This window comes from Paramormyrops kingsleyae, chromosome 2 (genome assembly GCF_048594095.1).
Source record: "Paramormyrops kingsleyae isolate MSU_618 chromosome 2, PKINGS_0.4, whole genome shotgun sequence".
Taxonomy (NCBI): domain Eukaryota; kingdom Metazoa; phylum Chordata; class Actinopteri; order Osteoglossiformes; family Mormyridae; genus Paramormyrops; species Paramormyrops kingsleyae.
Genome location: NC_132798.1, coordinates 27,899,957 through 27,920,009, shown reverse-complemented (window position 1 = coordinate 27,920,009; position 20,053 = coordinate 27,899,957). Strand labels below are relative to the sequence as shown.

The following is a 20,053-nucleotide window of genomic DNA, read 5'->3' as shown; positions in this document are numbered from 1 at the left end:
GAGAGTTTGTTCTCCTCATGTAGTGTCAGTTTCCTCCTTCAGATGAAAGATATGTAGTGACACTCCTTGGCAGCCCCCCCCCCCCCCAAAAAAATAATAAAAAATTAATTAATTAACGCAGCATTTAAATTGATCCTGATTTATTTATTCTGAAAATGTGGAAAAATTCGCGTAAATTTCAAAAAGAAGAAATTACTATAGGCAGGGGTAAATGTGTGGCATACTACAACATTTCATTTAGAAGGAGTTTTTTCCAGTCGTATAAATAATTGTAGATATTATAGGATCTGTTTGTCGTGAGGGTTTTTAATTTGATATTCTACTAGCCCTGTCCATTGGCTGACTGTATATGATCCTCTAAAACTAAATATATGCACTGCACTTAATATAATATTACTTTCTGGTTTGAACTGTGATCCATACCCTCAGGGATTTAGATTTATGTTCTAGTCTAGTTCTGTACGCATGGAGTTTGCATATTCTCCCATATGCTATGGTTACTACAATTCCCTCTCACAATCCAATGACATATATTTCAGATGCATTTTTGCTTCTAAAATTTAAAAAATATCTGTAGTATGAGTACTCCTTATGCTCTGTGCTCCATGCAATAGACTCAAGACTCACTGTAGCCCTACACAGATATGTGAAAGTGGATGGATCCAGCCAAGCATACAGTTACCTGATAAAAATATATGTAAATACGTATTCATGTTTCATCCAATTCCTCATTAAACCTTGGCTTATAGGAAAACAGCAGTAGGCTGTTTAAAAAGTTTTTGACCAAAGTATCCTAGAAATTTGAACATCAAAGTACATTTGATTTTCTAGAAACTGTATGGCTGGGAAAAGAATGAAAATATAAATAATTAACAAATGTGTTGAGAATAAGTTTTACTCACTGGGGTGGTAAATTAATGAAAAATCACAGGTAATATATCTGTAAGATATGTAAACTCGTATAAACTTTTGCTAATATTAAAAATAATTTAGTACTTGATGCTGAAATTAATTTGTGAGAGAGTTTAATTAGAAGCTAACCAGACACATAGTATTATTGCAAGGGAATTCTTACAGTCTTATGATTAACTCATTAAGACAAGATTGTGCTATACCTTCTCCATGGCTCAAGTGTTTATATTTTACAATGATAAATCAATTCCTTTGTGAAATCTTGTTGATCTTTGTGAATTAGGCTTCATCCCATTTTAACTGAGAATCGTTTAACTGAATCTCAAGTGAAACAATCACTGGACAGCTTGATCTGTGCATGCTGTCCATTGGATATTCCATTCAATTTCATATTACATTTTATATCAAGCAAACTTCAATACCCATAAATCAAAGAGGAAAACCAACCAGTGTTTCTTGACTACAAAAGATTTTCAACCAATTATTCAAAAATATAATTATATTAATGATTATGTTACTTTGTTCAGTTACTTTTGAGTCCCTGGGGACTATGTACAGATCGAAATACCTGGAATTACCATATTTTTGTGCAATTGTCACGCCTGCATTGGAGCAGACCCGACTATGCTCAAACTCACCTGAACCACCATGTCTCCAATGCATTCCCAGTAATTAGTTACCTGATGCTCACCTAGTCCAGTGCAAAGTAGTATGATTGCACTGTACTGGGCGGTTCCCATGGTTCATCAGTCTCTGTGCATGACCTGTGTTTTTCACTTCCTGAACTTGCATTTGTTGCCTTTGTGTTTTCTTGGATTTGGCATCGACCTTCCGCCTGTATCTAAGTTTCCCTTTCAATTTGTTTTGTTTCTCTCCCTGTTTGTGAATACAATTTGAGCCTCCAAATTAAACATCAATTCTCCCTGCGATTGGATCCCTTCAGTCTGTTCATTCCGTAAACCTCTTGAATTAAAGCTGAAAGTTTACGCTTCAATCACACCTTGATTGTTTCATTTCAAATCCATTGTGGTGGTGTCCAAGAACCAAAATGATGAAAATTAATCTGTTAGGGTTACCACCATACCACGTTATACCAATGTAGAAGTTGTACAATAGCAATTCTGTTTCTCATGCTGGGGGAGAGTCCCACCCTGAGTATAGATGAACATATGGCTACTGTACATATGGACATTATCTCCAAAACTTATCAGTTTAGATCAAATGCTTAATATTGAGAATCCAGAATACAGGTCACTAGCTATCTGCCACAGGCATGGCTGTTCCTGATGTCCTCACTTTCTGTAGGAGATTGTAATGCAATCAACCATACCTATAATCAATGTATTCAAAGCTGATTTCCATCACAGTTTCTTTGCTCAACCTAAATAAGACTGAGTATTTGACTTCTGGTTCAGAGTAAGGTCACAAGGAGCTTGTTCAATTTCATGTGACAGCTGTGTAACGCTGGTCTTATATCCCAACAAAGATTTTCCACCTTCAGTGTAGGAAGATTCTGAATACATTACATCGTTATCCACGATGATTCTGTAGTTCATTCAGACAACCACAAGTATGAGAATCTTTCCCACCCACCCATCAGCCTCCAGTTTCCTGGCTTCATGGCATTTTATTTAGTGTCCTTTTCCATCTGTTTCTACTTTTAACATTATGATTCAAACTCAGAAAACTTCCTCTAATCATAGCTATTACAGTTACTACTCAGTAATAAAATACTAACATTATGCTTATTGGTGTTATGAAGGACTCAGCAATCCAGACAAAAAGGGTAACGCCCCAAAGCAGGGGTTCCATCCAGCTGCCAGGTTATATATCATATGATCCTCAAGACTGTTAGAAAAGAAACCACAGAAAGCAGGTAACCAATGGGAATTAGGGCTGGTGACTCGGCTGGCAGTTCCAGAACAAAGTACGCAGGAGCAGGACCCAAGGAACCAGGAAATGGGACTCCAGAAAGCTAGGAACAAGCAGACAGAGAGAATCAGGAACCCCATCAATCATTCAACTACATTTCCAGAGAAGAGTCAGTGGGGGCATAAAACAGCAGGCTGGGAAACACCTTGAGCCAGGTGCTAGCCCAATTCAGGGTAAACACGCTATGGGCAATTTAGAAAGACACACATTTACCTACTTGCTTGCCTTTGAATTACAGGATGGAACCCATATGGAAAATGAAACCTATGTAAACTTCACATACAAAGAGGAAAAGTACAAAATTTACCTCTCCAATCCTGGAGGTGGGAGGCAACAATGCTACCCCCCCCCCTGAGCCATCATCATACCCTGAGCAATGAAACCAAAAAAGACAGGTTTGCACAATTTACAGCAGGTGAATGGTGCTATCCTTTCCAGAGCATTCCAAACAAGGCTGAGCACCCAGCAAGGCACAAATAATTAATTAATTACGCCAGGACAGGGAGCCAGCACGATGCAGGGCATGGTCACTCACTGTGCGGATGGGGGTGACCTGAGGGAATCCCCAGCACAGCACAGGTAGAACATGCAAACTCCACACACATGGAGCCAGGGCAGATACTTACAGTCCTAGATGTGTGAGGTAACAGTGCTAACCACCATGCTGCCCGACACATAAAGGGGAAACATATTCAACAATATTTGCATTGCATCAGTAGCCTTTAGTGGAAAAAATTCAAGTTGTTTGTCAACACTTAAGTAGCTTTCTGCTCAACATCTCTTCATGCATTTTCCAGCCTCTCGTCCAAGCCACAATTATGCCTGGTGGAATCCTCAGCAGCAGATATGCTTGTAATGTGGTATTTGCCTCACTTGTATGTTGCATTTGACAAAAGTATCTGCTAAATAACAGAATGAATGACATATGACTGCATACAATGAGCAGTATATAAACAGACAAGATCCATATTACAATTGGTACTTAGTTATAGTTACGAACCACTACAGCTTTACCTTACTGTAATGCAGCAGCTATGACTAGCCTACTAAGGAGTAGAGGCACAGAAAGAGCAGTAAATCTAACTGCATGTTTTTGGGTTGAACACATGAACAAACCTGCAAACACAGAGAAGGAATTGAACCCACAATTGTGGGCATGTGAAACTACAATGGTAATCACAAGAGCCACTTTCCCAACATATTACTAAAAAATAATTCAGAACATTTTTCATACCATCTTGGGTGTTGCTGAGGAGTGCAATGTTAATAAAAAAATTACTTAATTTCCAGAGATAATTGAATTAGATATATAGCGTGCAGATATCAAAGAACAGAGAATTGGATCTGTCTTTTAATATATTCGTTTGACATTACTAGAAGAGATTTCTACTCTTCTTTTGTATTGTGAGGCTATGGTGTGTACATTTTATGGACTAAACAAATGGTTCCTTGTTATCTTTTTCCCCGCTATCCCTGTCATTACCTCCTACCATTTGATTTCAAAACAGTAAAAGTAAAAGTTTCATCCATCCAATCACTCATCCAGAATATATGGTTATAGACAATAGTATTGTCTAAAATCAATTTTCAGTTGTTCAATTGTACATTATTTTATTATATTAACAATTAGCTTTATAATAGCTTATAACATTATTGTCTTAAGTATACAATAAAATAATATATTATACACTGTCCGGCCAAAAAAAAAGTCGCCATTTGAATTTATATCAGCAAATACTCAAGAGCCAATGACTGGATCACCATTACAGCTCAGCTACGTTATGCAGCAATAAAGTGAAGTCAGCTGAGTACCTGAATCTACTGAATGGCCAGGTTACACCTCCATCCATCATAAATGGATTTTTTCTTCCCTTGTTGGCATGGGCATATTCCAGGACAAGAATGCCAAGATTCAATGGGTTCAAATTGTCAGAGTGGTTCAGGGAGCATGAGGAATCATTTTCACGCGTGACTTGGTCACCACAGAGTTGTGACCTTAACCTCAATGAAGGTCTCTGGGATGTGATGAAGGAGGCATTATGGAGTGGTTCAACTCACTTGTCAATACAGGATCTTGGTGAGAAATGAATGCAAATCTGGATGAAGATAAAGGGTAAGATATTGCACAAGCTTGTGGAAACAATGCCATGACAAATGTGCGCCATAATCTAAGCTAAAGGTGGTCCAACAAAAAATTCAAATGACGACTTTTTTTTTGCCGGGGCAGTGTAGTATTGTAAGGATGCTGGCATTGACGCTGGACTCCTTTTGTCCTGCATTGTGTCTCGCTTGAAGGGAAAGGGACGAGGGACAAGGCTGGGCTCACAAATCCACTGTCAAACCCACTACAACACCAACCCGGTGAGAAGTTGGTCGGTTTGGTTTAACAGTTTTCAGAAGTGCAAGGAGAAATCTACAATACATCTATAATACATTGGGTTGCTTAATTCGATTCCAGTGGCAAGTGGGAGGTTTTCCTTATAGTGTGTAATATAATATTATTATATAATAGTATATATCATTGTTATTAGGATTATCATTAACAATTACATTACTGGGGAGAAGCCATGCAAACTATGATGAAGGCCCTTATGAGAGGTACCCTGCCTGGAATAGGATATTATAACCCAGCTGGGCTTAGCCTGAAATGGCTATTTAGAGCCATCTTGTAGAAAGGACCCAAATGGATGAGACCTTGGAAATGGGCACTGATTTTAGGAATGTGTAATGTTACATCTCTGGCAGGGAAGAAGCCTGACCTATATACGAAATGGAAAGGTACGCTCAGTGACAAAAAAAGTTATGCACTCAGACGGAGTGGTGGAAATTAAATGAATCTGCATGTGGTGAAAGGTCATGTGACTGCATCACAATGATTATAGCATCAGATTAAACGGACAACAGAGTTGGCAATATGGGCATACTGCTGATACCATGTCAGTCGGGTGTGGCACCCCCCTGGGCCTTGATACAAGTCGTGATACGGTGCGGAAGGGAGTCGTACAACCGTTGTATCCTTTCTTGTGGCAGGTTGGCCCACCACTGTTATAACTGGCCCTTGAGATCCTGCAGATTGGCACTGGCTCTGAGTTGACGTCCAAGCTGATCCCACACATGTTAGATTCAGGGGATAGACACACGTGCCATGTGTGGATGGGTGTTGTCTTGTTGAAAGACTGTACCAGGGTGCTGTCTCAGGAGGGGTAAGTCAAGCGGACACAGGAAGTCACTGACGTAGCGCTGTGCCGTCAGGGTCCCCTGAATCACTACCAGAGATGACCTGAAGTCATACCATATGTCTCCCCACACCATGATGCCAGGAGTAACGCCGGTGTTTCTCTCCACAACATTGGCAGGATTGGTCCTTTTCCCTCAGCGCTGGCATACGCACACGACAGTCATCTGTGGTAATGCAGAACCGAGATCCATCACTGTACATGGTACGACGGCACTCATCATCAGTCTATGCCTCCCGGTTATGGCACCACTCCAAATGCAGCCGTCTCTCTGCTGGTGTTAACGGCAGCCTATGAACTCGTAGTATGGCTGATGCCAGTCGTTGAGCCACGGTGCGGGATGACATGGGGTGTTGTATAGAGTCCAGTACCTGTCTCCGGAGTGCAGGCGCAGATGTCATGGGATTTTGTAATGCCAAACCCACCTTGAATGTTTATGGCTAAATAGCTCCATTTTGTTTCATCATACCATTGAATTGGGCTCCAGTCAAAGTTGTAGTAGCGTTTCGCGAACTCCAGGCGCTTACGTTTCAGGTTAACTGACAAAAAAAAAGCTTTTTTTCTGGCATACCTTCCAAATAATCTGTTAGCATGAAGGTAGTTTCTCAGAGTTTTTCAGAGACTTGGTAACCCCAAGATTTTACTTGGTCTTGTAATTCACCAACAGTGATCCTTTTTTGCCTCTCTTGTGATCCTCCCTACTGTACGTGGGGGAAAAATAAACTTCCTCTAACAGTATAAATAGGCATTTTAGAAGCAGCTACTTTTAATACCCATTCCCTGACTTATGAAGGTCAACACAATTCTCCCTCATTTGGTTTGTATGTTTTCTTATCTTTCCCATGTTGATGGATGACTAAGGGAATTTGGGCTCTGTGTCACCTCATGTTTGTAGCCCAGTTAATCAGGAAGTCATGGATTAACGGTTGAAGGTTCCTATTCACTCCAATCATCACAAAGATGTACAATTTACAGGGGAAACATGCTTCAGTTACATTGTGTTCACTATAATTTTCATGGGTGCCAATAATCGTGGCACATTTGTTTTTATTAAATTATTTTTAGATTTTTCTTTCTTTGAATAAATTTATTTTGATGAAAGGTTAGATTTTTCTGTTTTTCAGTGTGATATGCAGCTACTTCACCAAAAGGTGGATTTTTTTCTAACCTTTTTTACAATATCTTTACAAGGGTGCCAATAATTGTGGAGGGCACTGTACATGTATGCAAAACAAAATTCAATGAAATTCAAGGTAGTGCAAATACGGTGGATTCACAGTGCAAATGTGGATTAAAATAGTTTTTCAGTCTATGTTGTAGGTAAGTCAGCAAAATAAAGTAAGTAGCCGGTGCTGGATACGGGTGGATGGGGGTTACACTCCAGTCTTCAGCATCCTGACAGCTTTGTGGATGAAACTATTTCTCAGACTGGTGGAGTAGGCATGGAGGCTCCGGTACCTTCTCCCAAATGGCAGGGGACTGAATAGGCTGCAAAAGGGGTGGGTGGGGTCTCTCACAATGCCGACTGCTTTGCGGGTTAGGCGGGTGTAAGAGGGGTGGGTGGGGTCTCCCACAATGCCGACTGATTCGCGGGTTAGGCGGGTGTAAGAGGGGTGGGTGGGGTCTCCCACAATGCCGACTGATTCGCGGGTTAGGCGGGTGTAAGAGGGGTGGGTGGGGTCTCCCACAATGCCGACTGATTCGCGGGTTAGGCGGGTGTAAGAGGGGTGGGTGGGGTCTCCCACAATGCCGACTGATTCGCGGGTTAGGCGGGTGTAAGAGGGGTGGGTGGGGTCTCCCACAATGCCGACTGATTCGCGGGTTAGGCGGGTGTAAGAGGGGTGGGTGGGGTCTCCCACAATGCCGACTGCTTCGCGGGTTAGGCGGGTGTAAGAGGGGTGGGTGGGGTCTCCCACAATGCCGACTGCTTCGCGGGTTAGGCGGGTATAAGAGGGGTGGGTGGGGTCTCCCACAATGCCGACTGATTCGCGGGTTAGGCGGGTGTAAGAGGGGTGGGTGGGGTCTCCCACAATGCCGACTGCCTTGCGGGTTAGGCGGGTGTAAGAGGGGTGGGTGGGGTCTCCCACAATGCCGACTGCCTTGCGGGTTAGGCGGGTGTAAGAGGGGTGGGTGGGGTCTCCCACAATGCCGACTGCCTTGCGGGTTAGGCGGGTGTAAGAGGGGTGGGTGGGGTCTCCCACAATGCTGACTGATTTGCGTGCTAGATGGGTGTTGTAGATGTCTAGAAGAGAAGCGAGTGGTGCTCCAATGATCTTTCCTGCTGCGTTCACTATGCACTGCAGGGTTTTCCTATCATTGGTGGTGCAGCTTCCAAACCACACAATGATGCAATTTGTCATATAGCAGGGGGCTAAACAAGCTGTGCAGTGGAGTGTCACAGTTGTGGAAAATTCCTGCTGACATGCATGTGTTAAGTTCTGCTAGTGAGCAATTCCAGGATCCAGTTATAGAGGGTGGCTCTAAGCCTCAGGCCCAGGAGCTTGTTAGTCAGTCTGGATATGACAGTGTTAAATGACAAGCTGCAAATAATAACCTGGAGTATGAGTTTCTATTGTCCAGGATGGTATGGAGGGCAGTGAATAAGTGGACCTCTTGTGGGAGTAGGCTAACTGTAGGGGATCTAAACTGTCCAGGATGATGCCCTTACTGTGTTCCTGCACAGACCACTTAGAGTACTTCATTTTAATGGGTCAAATGCCGCTATTTTTGAAGCAGTTAGGAACCATAGAGTTTCTCAGAGAGAGATTAAAAATGATGCTAAGTAGTTGCTGCAGATTTTCAGTACATGAAAAGAAACTCTGTCCGTTCAGGCTGATTGCGGATGTTGACTCACTTGAAAATCTTCCTCACCTCATCCACAGAGTGGAACTGGGTTCATGCAGTGCTGCATGAACTTCTACTAGAAGACGTTTATTAGCAAACTCAAAAAGCATTTCATTTGGGAGGGTGCACATTTTTGTTCACAGTGTAGCAGTCATGGTACTTGGGAGAAACTTTCCAGAATTTTTTAATGTTTTAATCTCTACTGAAGTCACCAGCAGTAAGAACGTCTTTCAGGATGCTCATTTGCATATTTGATGTGATAATGTTGTACAGCTTGTTTAGTGTAATGATGGTATATTTTGGTGGAAGGTAAACGGCAGTCATAAAAACCGTTGAGAACCCTCTAGGCAGGTAGCACTTGATCAGCAGATACTCCAGGTCAGGTGAACAGAACTATGCGATGTGAGATTCACATCTGTGGGCAATGTATTTTTTTTCCTGGATGATTCAGGCCCACCAGTGTGGTAGATAGAAAAACCTGGGGGTTGGATTTCAGAGTCTGATATGCTGGCAACCACCCATGTCTTTGTGAAACAGAAGACCTCAGCCGCCTTTGAAAATGCTGGCTCTGAGTGATGCTTTGAAAATGTCTGCCTCTGAGTGAGTGAGTGAACTGACTAAACAATGGCAAGAACATGACTACTGTATAAACATACTACCAAAGAGTCTGTGAGGAGCAACATGCAGTGAGAGGTGGATCAATGCTCAGGCTGTTTTTAGCAAGAATGGAGAAGTACTGACCAACTCTGGGGATATAGGGAGTAGGAACACTTTGAGTAACTCCTCAACTTGGTGGATATGCCCACTCACCAGGAGACAGTATTGGACCTCTGCAATAGCAAATAGTAAATAGGTCCCTGTTTTAAACACCAGAAAGTGTGTTCTAAAAAAAGGAGGATCAAACTTCTCAGGCTGTCTGAGAATATGCCAAAGTACTAGAGAGGAACCTATGCTCGGGTACGAGGGTAGAGACTGTATTCAGTGGTTGAATATCAGGTTTAGGAGGGACAATGTAGATTCCTACCTGGCCATGAAACTGGACAAACTTTTCATTCTTATTCAGCTGTGAGGGGTTTTCGTTGGAATATGCTTAAAGACCACATGTACTTTGTGGGCTTGGTGAAGGTATTTGACTGTGTTCCCTGACTTACTGTAGGAGGTGTTTTGGTATACAGGACAACTGTGCTACCAATACATGCTATTAGGTCCCTGTATGAATCTAGCAGGTGTTGTGCCTGCATCCTTGACACAGAAAAGAAGCTATTTAGAGTGTGTCTTACCCTCTATCAAGGGTGTGTCACTACTAATGTGATTTTACAGGCTAGGATATCAAGGCATAGTCAAGGCTGAAAGGGTGACCAGAATAAGCTAGAGGTGGCATCCTTGCTACTAGCAGATGATGTTGTGCTTCTGGACCTCATCCAACCAGGACCTACAACACATATGTGAAGCAGCTAAGCTAGGATGTTTGGATTAAGATGTGCCACGTGAGGTGGGCCAGGCGTCTTATAAGGAAGCCATCTGGGCCTGTACCACAAAGCTGGATTTCCATCTTAGCCGGAGAACTTGTCGAATATACAGTAAGGTAGTCTAGGTTAAATGTAAATGAACGAAGATAAAGTCCATTTAAACTGGGGTACCTCAAACCTAACAAATTATCTAGCTAAGCAAGAAAACCTGTTTTGTGATATAGGCCCCGGGTTGGTTCCCCAAGTAGCTATTCATCCCACTCGATGGAGGCCCTGAGGAAGATCCAGGACACACTGGAGGAAATACACCAACCAGCGGTAACATTAAAACCATCAGCCTAATATCTGGGTCAGTATTATCTGGGTCTAGCATTAGCAGGAGATCCTTTCAGTCCCGTAAACTGGGGCTGCCGTGGATCAGATTTGCTTGTCCAGCACATCCCACAGACACTCGATTGGATTGAGATCTGGGGAGTTTGGAGGCCATGTCAACACTTTGACCTTTTTCATGTTACTCAAACCATTCCTCAACAATTTTTTTGCCAGTTTTGCAGGGCACATTATCCTGCTGAAAGAGGCCAGTGTCATTGGGGAATACTGTTCCCATGAAGAGGTATACTTGGTCTGCAGCAGTGTTTAGGTGGGTGGTACAGTACATGTGGAAGCCAGAACCCAAAAAACATTTACTAGAGCATCATACTGATTCCACCAGCTTGTCATTTCTTCACCAGGTAAATAGATCTTGAAGGCAGGAAAAATGGGCAAGCTTAAACACATCAGCTTCAAGAACAAACTGTTCTCTTGCCTAATATATAATGGCAGGTGCTTTTGTAACGAGATAGTCAATGGTTTTCACTTCACCTGTCAGTGGTGTTAATGTTATGCCTGATCAGTATGTATCTCCCAACTGACTTGGTTACATCTGGGGATCCCCCAGAGTGAGTGATTGTCCATGGCCTCAGAAAGGGTGGTCTGAGGTGACCTTCTTGCAGTACTTCCATTGCAACCCTCAGATTGAAAATCGATGTGGAAAAGATGAAGCAGATGAAAAGACTTTATAATATTGCTATAAAATTATTAATAATCACCCCGACCATTTTCTAGGTTCTAAAAAGCAGTTTTGCATTAATTCTTCATGCTATTGCAAAGTAAACAGTGCACGAGCAAGTAAAATACTCCGTGGAGGAACATAACTGTAGGAAATGAGTTGTGTTACTATAGTATTGATTTTAAAAAAATTGAAGAAAATTAACATAGAATTTCCTTTTAAATTTGGTCAGACCGGAAGGTACTTTGAATACAATGTTCAGAAGTCCCACCTACTAGGCACATTTAGAACAAGTCAGTTTGGTCAAAGCAAAGGGCAGAAGCCATCGAATACAAATCCCAGTTCGCCAGGGCCAGATTAATTGACTTTGGGCCAAATTTCTTGATTTAGTAAGATTGTTGAAGCTAGGATGATTTATCAAGCAATGTTTGATAGTGTGGGAACATGCCTGTTGATCATTTTACAGTGAAATGCATTCCTCCATTCCATTAACTTTTAATGATATATAGGATAGCACAGTAGTAAATGAGTCACAGGCTGTCGGAGAAGTTTGGGCTGAGATTCTACAGAAAAATGACTTGTATGCCTTTATGAAGATGGCTGGGTGCTTAAGTAGTGATAACAATGGACTTCTATGTTCCTCAACTATCTACTCAAATGAAGCAAGCATAAAGCAATTTACAATGAAAATCTCAAGTTTTGTCAAAATTGTATACTGTGTCTTTCTAGCTACTTCCAAGATAGTGCTTAAAAGGAACTGAATAATACAAAGTGAAACAAAATAATACATAAAAAGAATGTATTTATAATAATAAATATGATGAAGATAACAATAAAATAAGACTGCAGAATAAGATAAAAATAGCGAGCAATGGTATTTCTCTGCAAAAACAAGAAAAAAGACAAGCATGAATACAATTATTTCCTTGCCAGACACATGATGACTAATGCTTTGTGAATGAAATACTGTAAGGATCATATTACTAATGGAAATCTATTTTTTTATCTATGATATTAGTATTGGAATGCACATTTACATCCTGGCCAATAATTTGACTGAAGGCCACATAAATTGTCTTTATGCATAAAGTGTTATACATCAAGATGATTTATAGAGTGAATAGTGAATTATGATTGATTAAAATGAGCTTTTTAAAACTTTCAGGCTTCTCTAAGGAAACTTAATCTGGTTTGGAGAGACATTAAATTAATCTCAAGCTTAGATTTCAAATGCACGGGTTGAAGCTTAGCAGCATGCTAGCTTAGTGAACAGCATTGTCGCCTCATGCCTCCAGAGTGGTGGGTTTAATTTCTGCTTTCAGCTATGTGCGTGTGTACTTTTTGCTTATTTGTGTGGGTTTCTGGTTTCCTCTTGGATTCCAAAAACTTGCAATTGATTGAATCAGTGTCTCTGCATTTCCCATTGTGTGTGAATGTGCCTGTTGCTGTGTAGAGGTGTTTCTTGTTTGATGTACCACACTTTGTTCCATAGGTTGTAAAGCCAATCGCATATATAAGTGGTTATGGAAAATGAGTAGAGATCAAGGCATATTTCCATTATTAATCTTTAGCATAGAAACCAAGATTCAGTTCAACTACAAATTTGGGCCACCTACTCCCATAATGCTTTGCAGTGAAGTCTGAATGTTACTTAATGGTTTCATATTTAAATTTTGATACAGCAAATTTTTAATACTTCGTCTCTGTACAGCAGCTCTTTGGGAGAAACACAAGCAAATGCATGATGAGGCAGAGGATTTCAGCTTGAGGAGATGAAGTATGGATATTCAACGAGGGCGCACTTAAAATGTGTGACACCCCATTACAACCCCAGATTGACACATTTTTTAAGAGTAGATTATCTGTGCATTTTCCACCCAGCTACATATTTTCACCTTATGACATCAGAGAGAATGCATTTAACCAATTACCACATTCCAGATACAGATCTGTAGAATGCCAATGAAATAGGAACGAGAGGATGTTGTGCAATAATGGCTGCAAAGGCCAAAATCTGAACAAAGGTACAGACCAAGAATTTTTTTCAGGGTTGTGAAACAGTGTAGCATATCTTTAAGTTTCTGAAGGCTGCAACTCAGTGAGGTCCTTCATGTGCTTAGCATTCATGAAGCTCACTCTTTTTTTTTTTTTTTTTATAAACTTTGAAAGATACTATCATTAAAAATGTAATCAATGAACTTTAAAAAGATCTTCATGCAAGGCACTTAATACACTTTTCTAGACAGGTTGGTGCCAGAATACAAACTTTAAAAACAGCTTCATCTATTTTGAACCAGTGCCCTTAAACTTTGGATCTGATGACTCTGGGAAAGAGTGCTTCGCCAAAATATACCCCTTTAACAGTATTGATTCGGAGTCAGTCAAGAAAAAGCACACTCACACCTCCTGGACGATGATATCATGCACAATATTTTGGATGTTATTTCACAAAATGTATGATTTCAAACTGTCAAGATTCATTTGAGGTGGTAAATCAGGCACTTTTTTTTTAATCCGAGGTAATGTCCACATTACATACCAAATATTAATATATAACTTGTGTTTTTGTGCAGAAAACACAATTTTAGTCCTCTCAGAAGACTCAACCCAGTTCTCAGAAGTTCTCAGTCCAGAGGGAACATAAGTAGCTAGAGAAGAGTATGATTATGTTGAGTGGGTTGTGTGCCATAACTGGGGAAAATCTAGGCTCTCATAATGCTAAACAGTTCAAGGTAAAAATACAATGATAGCTTGATTCAACATTATTTCCATCCTCAGTATAACTTGAAATTGTAGGTTTCGATTATCCTTGATTAGTTCAGCTGTATCAAGAAATAATTATTACATGCCGATGTCTTTAGGTCACGGATAAATTCCTGTTAGAAAATATTTCAGGTTTCCTTCTTTTAGTCTACTTTAAATGTATACATTTTTTATTTAAAATAAAGTCTGATCATCAGCACTATGTGTTTTTAAATGTGGAAAAAAAGTGTACTGGTCACAAAAACTGCAAAATGATTTACTGTTATGAGGTGACAGCATATGCAATAAAGGATAAACTGCATCAGCAAAGAAACGTCATAAGTTGAAAGTAACTGACAGTGATTGACAAGCCCTTAGCAGACAGTTTCTAAACACCACAAAAAAGTATGAACTCAAAAATTACTACCACAGTGAATCAGCACTTCTGTGACCTAGTCTCACAAAGCTCAAATTTTTGATAGAACTGTTTGCAAACTGGATGGATCAAAAACCGATGCAAAAAGATGCATAACTTGGTATAATGAGCACAAAACTTGGACTCGCACACAGGGGCGTGGCTAAAAATTCTGGGTCCCTGACAAACTTAAGCCCCTCAAATAAGGGCAGTGAGAGGTGGACCCACATGATAAAATTTACTGAGCAGATGTATAATGTATTCTGGGTGTCTCTGATTTATTGTATCAAGGGGTCCCTAAAAAGTCCGAGGCCCCCCAAGTCTATCAGGGTATCCATGCCCCTCCAAGGCACCTGCTCCCACAATGTTAAACAAGGTAGGAAATCTATAATGGTATGGGAAGCCATCTTAATTAGGTCCACAAATTCCTCTGCATGATTGTATGTCAACTGAATAATATGAGCCTAGGTACAGCTTAGGGTACGAACACGAACAGATGATAGCACCCTCAAATACACTACTGAACAAATTCAAGAGTGTTTGCATGAAGCACCAGAATAAACTTAAATGCTTTCCATCCATAATAACAGGACTAAACATCTTTGAACTTTATTATTTGTGCAGTGCAAGATCAATAGGCAGGCTCCCACACTGGGAAACAAAATTTACAACATTGGTTGATCAATCATCCCAGCTCCAACAATCCTTAGAGTCAAGAAATCTGACCATGGTGAACTGGGATTGGCATTGGACGGCTGCTGCCCTTTGCTGTCATCGTCTCCAGCATCCCTTAAAAAACTGGAGGCTTTTCTTGGGGGAAAAAAAATGATTATATTTGTGGATGGATAGACGGACGGATGGAGGGATGGATGTAAGATCTGGGACTGCTGGGAGGGTGAATGAGAAGTTTATTAGCACCCTGTTCTGTATTAAAGTGATTGGTAGATGAACAGATAGAAAGACACATGCTCTGCTATAGAACAATAAGTGAATGGTATTATTTTATATTAAAGCATCTTGCATTATTCCACATTTTTCAAGAGCTTCATGATCATTGCAACCATAATTAGACAGTACCTGAAAGTAGGTGCCATCACCTCTTTCTGTCCTGCATGTTATAAACATGCAACATTATAATTACCATCAGTCTTCCATTCCTTTCCAGTTCTTAAATCAAAATGACTTTTACTACCTTTATTTACATGAAAGCATCAAATGGAAGCATAGTTAAAAACTGAAATATTTCTTTTTATTTAACTACTTTGTTTGACAGTATCCTGCAATGCCTGAATCTGTCTCTTTAAAATAACCATTGCTGTATCCACCCTGCCACACAAACAGCTCTTTGTCAAAAATCCAGTGCATACTTGGCAGCAGATGTAATGCGTTACAGCACTTAAAAATGCCATTTTATTTGTTTGCTTTCTAAGGGAGAGGAAGACATGCACATTTTGATTTCTGTTAACACATGTTTCAGGCTTCAGTACACATTAATACCCGCAATGGGTTGGCACCCCATCCTGGCTTGATCTCTGCCTTGTGCCCTAGACTCCGGACCCCCCACAACCTTGAATAGGACAAGCGGTTACAGAAAGTAGATAGACAGACACACATTAAGGTACACTGGTTTGTTTTGGATACCACTGCTCTTTGCCTTTCTGCCAAGAAATTAGAGAATTACTTTCCAGCCATAATACTTGTTTTGAAATAATACTGTCCTCTTTTACTGTGGTAGTGCATATTTGGATAATGCATCCCATCCAGGGAGTACTTCAGGTTTGTGCCTGTCCTTCTTGGGATAGGCTCCAGCCCCACTTAGGACACCAACCTTCCCTCCACAGTTCTAATGAAAGCGATACAGAAGCATTCCTGTGTACTTATTCTCTTTTAATTTTCATCTGTTTTAAAGGTTTTCTGCTGTCTGCTCCTAGTGTCCACAGTTCTGAGCAATAAAATCTTCTTGGCCCATCCCAGCTAGATTCCACGTTGTTTTGTATTGGCAGTGCTAACATGTGTGGGGAGGAGCAGAGGTTGTCTTTATCAGCGAAACAGCGCCCCGATTGGCGTTCGGCCGCCGTCTGCTTACGGCTCTCTCTCTCTCTCTCTCTCTCTCTCTCTCTCTCTCTCTCTCTCTCTCTCTCTCTCTCTCACTGTTTTCACGTAGAATAAGATCCACATCCTACAAGCTCGCATTTCCTCCGTTATTAGGCTAATACTGCGGTTAAGCAACCAGAGCAGAAATGCTCAACCCTTAAAACATTCAGCATTGTAGGCAGAATCTTTTTCTTTGAAAAGAGGACTTGGAAAGGTCAGCTCTGGGGATACTGTTATTTATTACTGCACAGTTGACCATACGGAACTAAAGTTTTATCATTGTTTTATTGTTATTTTCTCTAATCGTGGATCATATACCTGTAAAAGAGGATGGGACTGTTATACGTATTCATCGCCCTTTTCGTAAGCGCGTCTGTCCCACGGCAAGGAAAAGGTGAGTAAGAGCAGCTCGAGTTGATAGGTTTATATATGAGCGTCGGTAAATCTACGATCGGATTATGATGTTACCGATCCCCTGGGTTAAGAAAAAGTAGGCTAAAGTAAACCCCTTTTGATCTATGTCTAATGTAGAGAAACATAACATGATAATCCTTCGAGTATGCAGTTATCCCCAATGGAAACAATTAGTTTAATAACGACTAACCGCAACAATAATATGCCTAATAATAACAATACATATATAAACGTGTTGTAACCTGATAATTAAGTTTGAAATGTTTTGCGCTTTCATTTTGGTTGCAGGTGGCTATTCTTATAACTAAATTTAAATAATATACATTGCCAGTTGATTACTTAATTTTGAAACGCAGTTATGGTTTCTGTAAATGCCACACGAGTTGTGCACCTGTGCGACCTGCTTTGCTCTGCGTTATTACTTCTCTATGCGATACGCAAGAACATACGTAATATATAACCAAATAGAGTATTTTTAATCATTGAGAACAAGTAAAAATAAACATAATGTGTTCGAGGTTCAAACTAACTTAAGTGTAATTTTTCCGTGGACTGGCTTTGGTTACGCTTTATTTCTTTGGGTTTCCTGTCATTGCAAAGTGAATCATTAAAGGACGCGCGCGTAAATTATTCCTGGTTCGACTGAAGTGTGGCCAAATTTGTGGAATCATCCCAATACAAATTATAATGCGTATAACGTGACGCCTCAACTAGTTTTACAACCTAATTATGTATAAAGACTTTCGCTGCATTCATCGAGTGCAGTTATTGTAGGTCGTATTTCTGGTTTTGTAATGCAGTTCTGATTTCAGTTTAAAAAGTTGTACAGGTAATGGTTGCAAAACGTGATGATAAAATGGTAAATAGAATTATTTTGATCAGTCTACGGTTTGCACATACATTTGAGAAGGGATTTGCATCGTTACAGTACAACCTGCAAAATATAACGCATACAAGCGGATTAGCCATCTGATGCAAATATCTGACTGCTTAGGTCAGGGAATCAATCAAACTCCAGGCTGTAATCCAAGGAGTGACGTCACCGTTGTAATGAATTTACACATACTGGGTAAGGTCTGCTTTATTTTTGTGATACAAATCTATCAAAATGACACTTATGTAGTTTATCAGCAGATATTATGGTATTTATTCCCAGTAGGGTATTTCTTTTCTTCCAGTTACTATGTGAAATCGCAAAATTTAAAATAGGATAAATGCTTCAATTAAATAATAGTACAGTAATAGCAAATAAGACAACATCTATTTTGAAGTTGTAGGCCTATGTTAGTGCAAAGAATTTTCAGTTACATTTTCAGCCTCATAATATTTTTATACCTTGTTGTACACCTTGCTGGTTTGCTATTATCTATGATTACAGAATAAAATCAGACGTTAAAGGAAATCAGCCTCATATTGTCAGACCTACCCAATTGTGTCTAGTAATTACCAATTGGCCTGTCCTGATTGCCTTCATGTCTTGCACCTGTGTTTTCCCCTCTATATGAAAGGGCTTAGGCCCTGGCTGATGAGTCGAGTGTTTGTTGTGGGTATTAGTGTCTTTGTCTTCTTTGTTACCACAATCATCCTATTAATCAACCTTGTATATTGTTTAATAAACCTCCTGTACTCGCATCTGCATCCCAGTCTCCCTCTACCTGTGCCAAGCCTTTTTATAGCTGAATGCTCGACTACCAAAGGAGTCAGCCTTGACGCCCCGTCTCCAAGTTCCATCTTGTCCCGGCTTCAGCCATGTCTCTAGTCTTGGTTTCCCCCAGTCCAGTCCTGTTTTCAGTCCTGCCTTGTCTCCTTTTGTGTTTAGAAGTCCTGCTTCTGCAGGCCAGTAATCCTGGGACTAAAGGTGGACGCCAACTGTGTCCCAACCGGTTTGTGGCACCTATAGCGGAGTGCCTGCTAGGGATGTGAATCATAGTAATTTTTAGTGCTTGAGTACATAACAGCAGGGTGATATGACTGTAAAATAATCTCAATATTTTAGGAACATTTATCGATATTTGATATATACAGCTCTGGAAAAAATTAAGACACCACTCCATTTTTTAATCCTGGTTCTGCTAGCAGAAGGCTATGCTGAGCAGCAGGTTGCTTCCAGGCTCAAAATTTCTAAGATTGCAGTACACAAGAATAAGGTGAAGCAGGAGACAGGGGGAACGACAAAAAAAAACAGCCAGGCAGAGGGCAGAATAGACTTTCTTATACCAGAGATGACCATCAACTTGTCCAGCAGTGCCTCATGAATCGGAGGATGACAACAAGTGACCTTCAAAAGAATGGGAAACATTAAGTGCAGGTGTGAAGTGCACTGCTAGGACAAGTTCGTATCAGGGTCCTACAAGTAGGACTGGAGTCCCATAAAGCAAGGAAGAAGCCCTTCATTAATGAGAAACAGAGATGAGCAGGGCTGGAGTTTATAAAAAAAAGGTATATTTTACACAGAAGCATACCCATAAATTGAGAAATGAGTGAAACTAACATGAACAAATAAACCATGTTTCATTCTGACTATATGCCCTGCCTTTTAAAAAACATAACAATAACAATATATCGCTCTGAAAAAAATTGAGACCACAGCAACATTTTTAATGTTTCCCAACTGGAAAACATGAAAAAGTGTGTCTCTGCTGATTTTAACAATTACACATTAGACATTATATGGAGAAAAAATAAATTAACTAAATATTCAAGTGCCTGAAATGTAAACAGATTTTTCAAGTGTTTAACTGTTAGATTGTTCAATTAAATGTTTATATTCAAAATCAGACGTTATAATTTTTTCAGTTCTGTTTTGTACCTCCGCTGAACTGTTTCACATGACTGTCTGAAATGAATGAATGAATGAATATTTAACAACCAAGTTAAATTCATGGAGTCCAATTGAAGCCACGTAGCACTGCAAACAAATGCAAACAAATATATTTAGACATTTATT

General features: G+C 40.3%; 2 protein-coding genes across 3 annotated transcripts in view; one reads left to right on the top strand and one right to left on the bottom strand.

Moving 5' to 3' along the window:
- Nucleotides 1–20,053, bottom strand: part of LOC111842350 (uncharacterized) — a 233,956-nt gene that overhangs the window by 210,719 nt on the left and 3,184 nt on the right. The gene's annotated exons all lie outside the window — the stretch shown is intronic.
- The window catches only part of edil3a (EGF-like repeats and discoidin I-like domains 3a), a 96,939-nt gene continuing 93,624 nt past the window's right edge, over nt 16,739–20,053 (top strand). For both annotated transcript variants that reach the window (XM_023824064.2, XM_023824062.2), the window contains exon 1: nt 16,739–17,086. In XM_023824064.2, the coding sequence (XP_023679832.1) occupies nt 17,023–17,086 (64 nt within the window). In that variant the 5' untranslated portion in view covers nt 16,739–17,022. The remainder of the gene's footprint in view (nt 17,087–20,053) is intronic.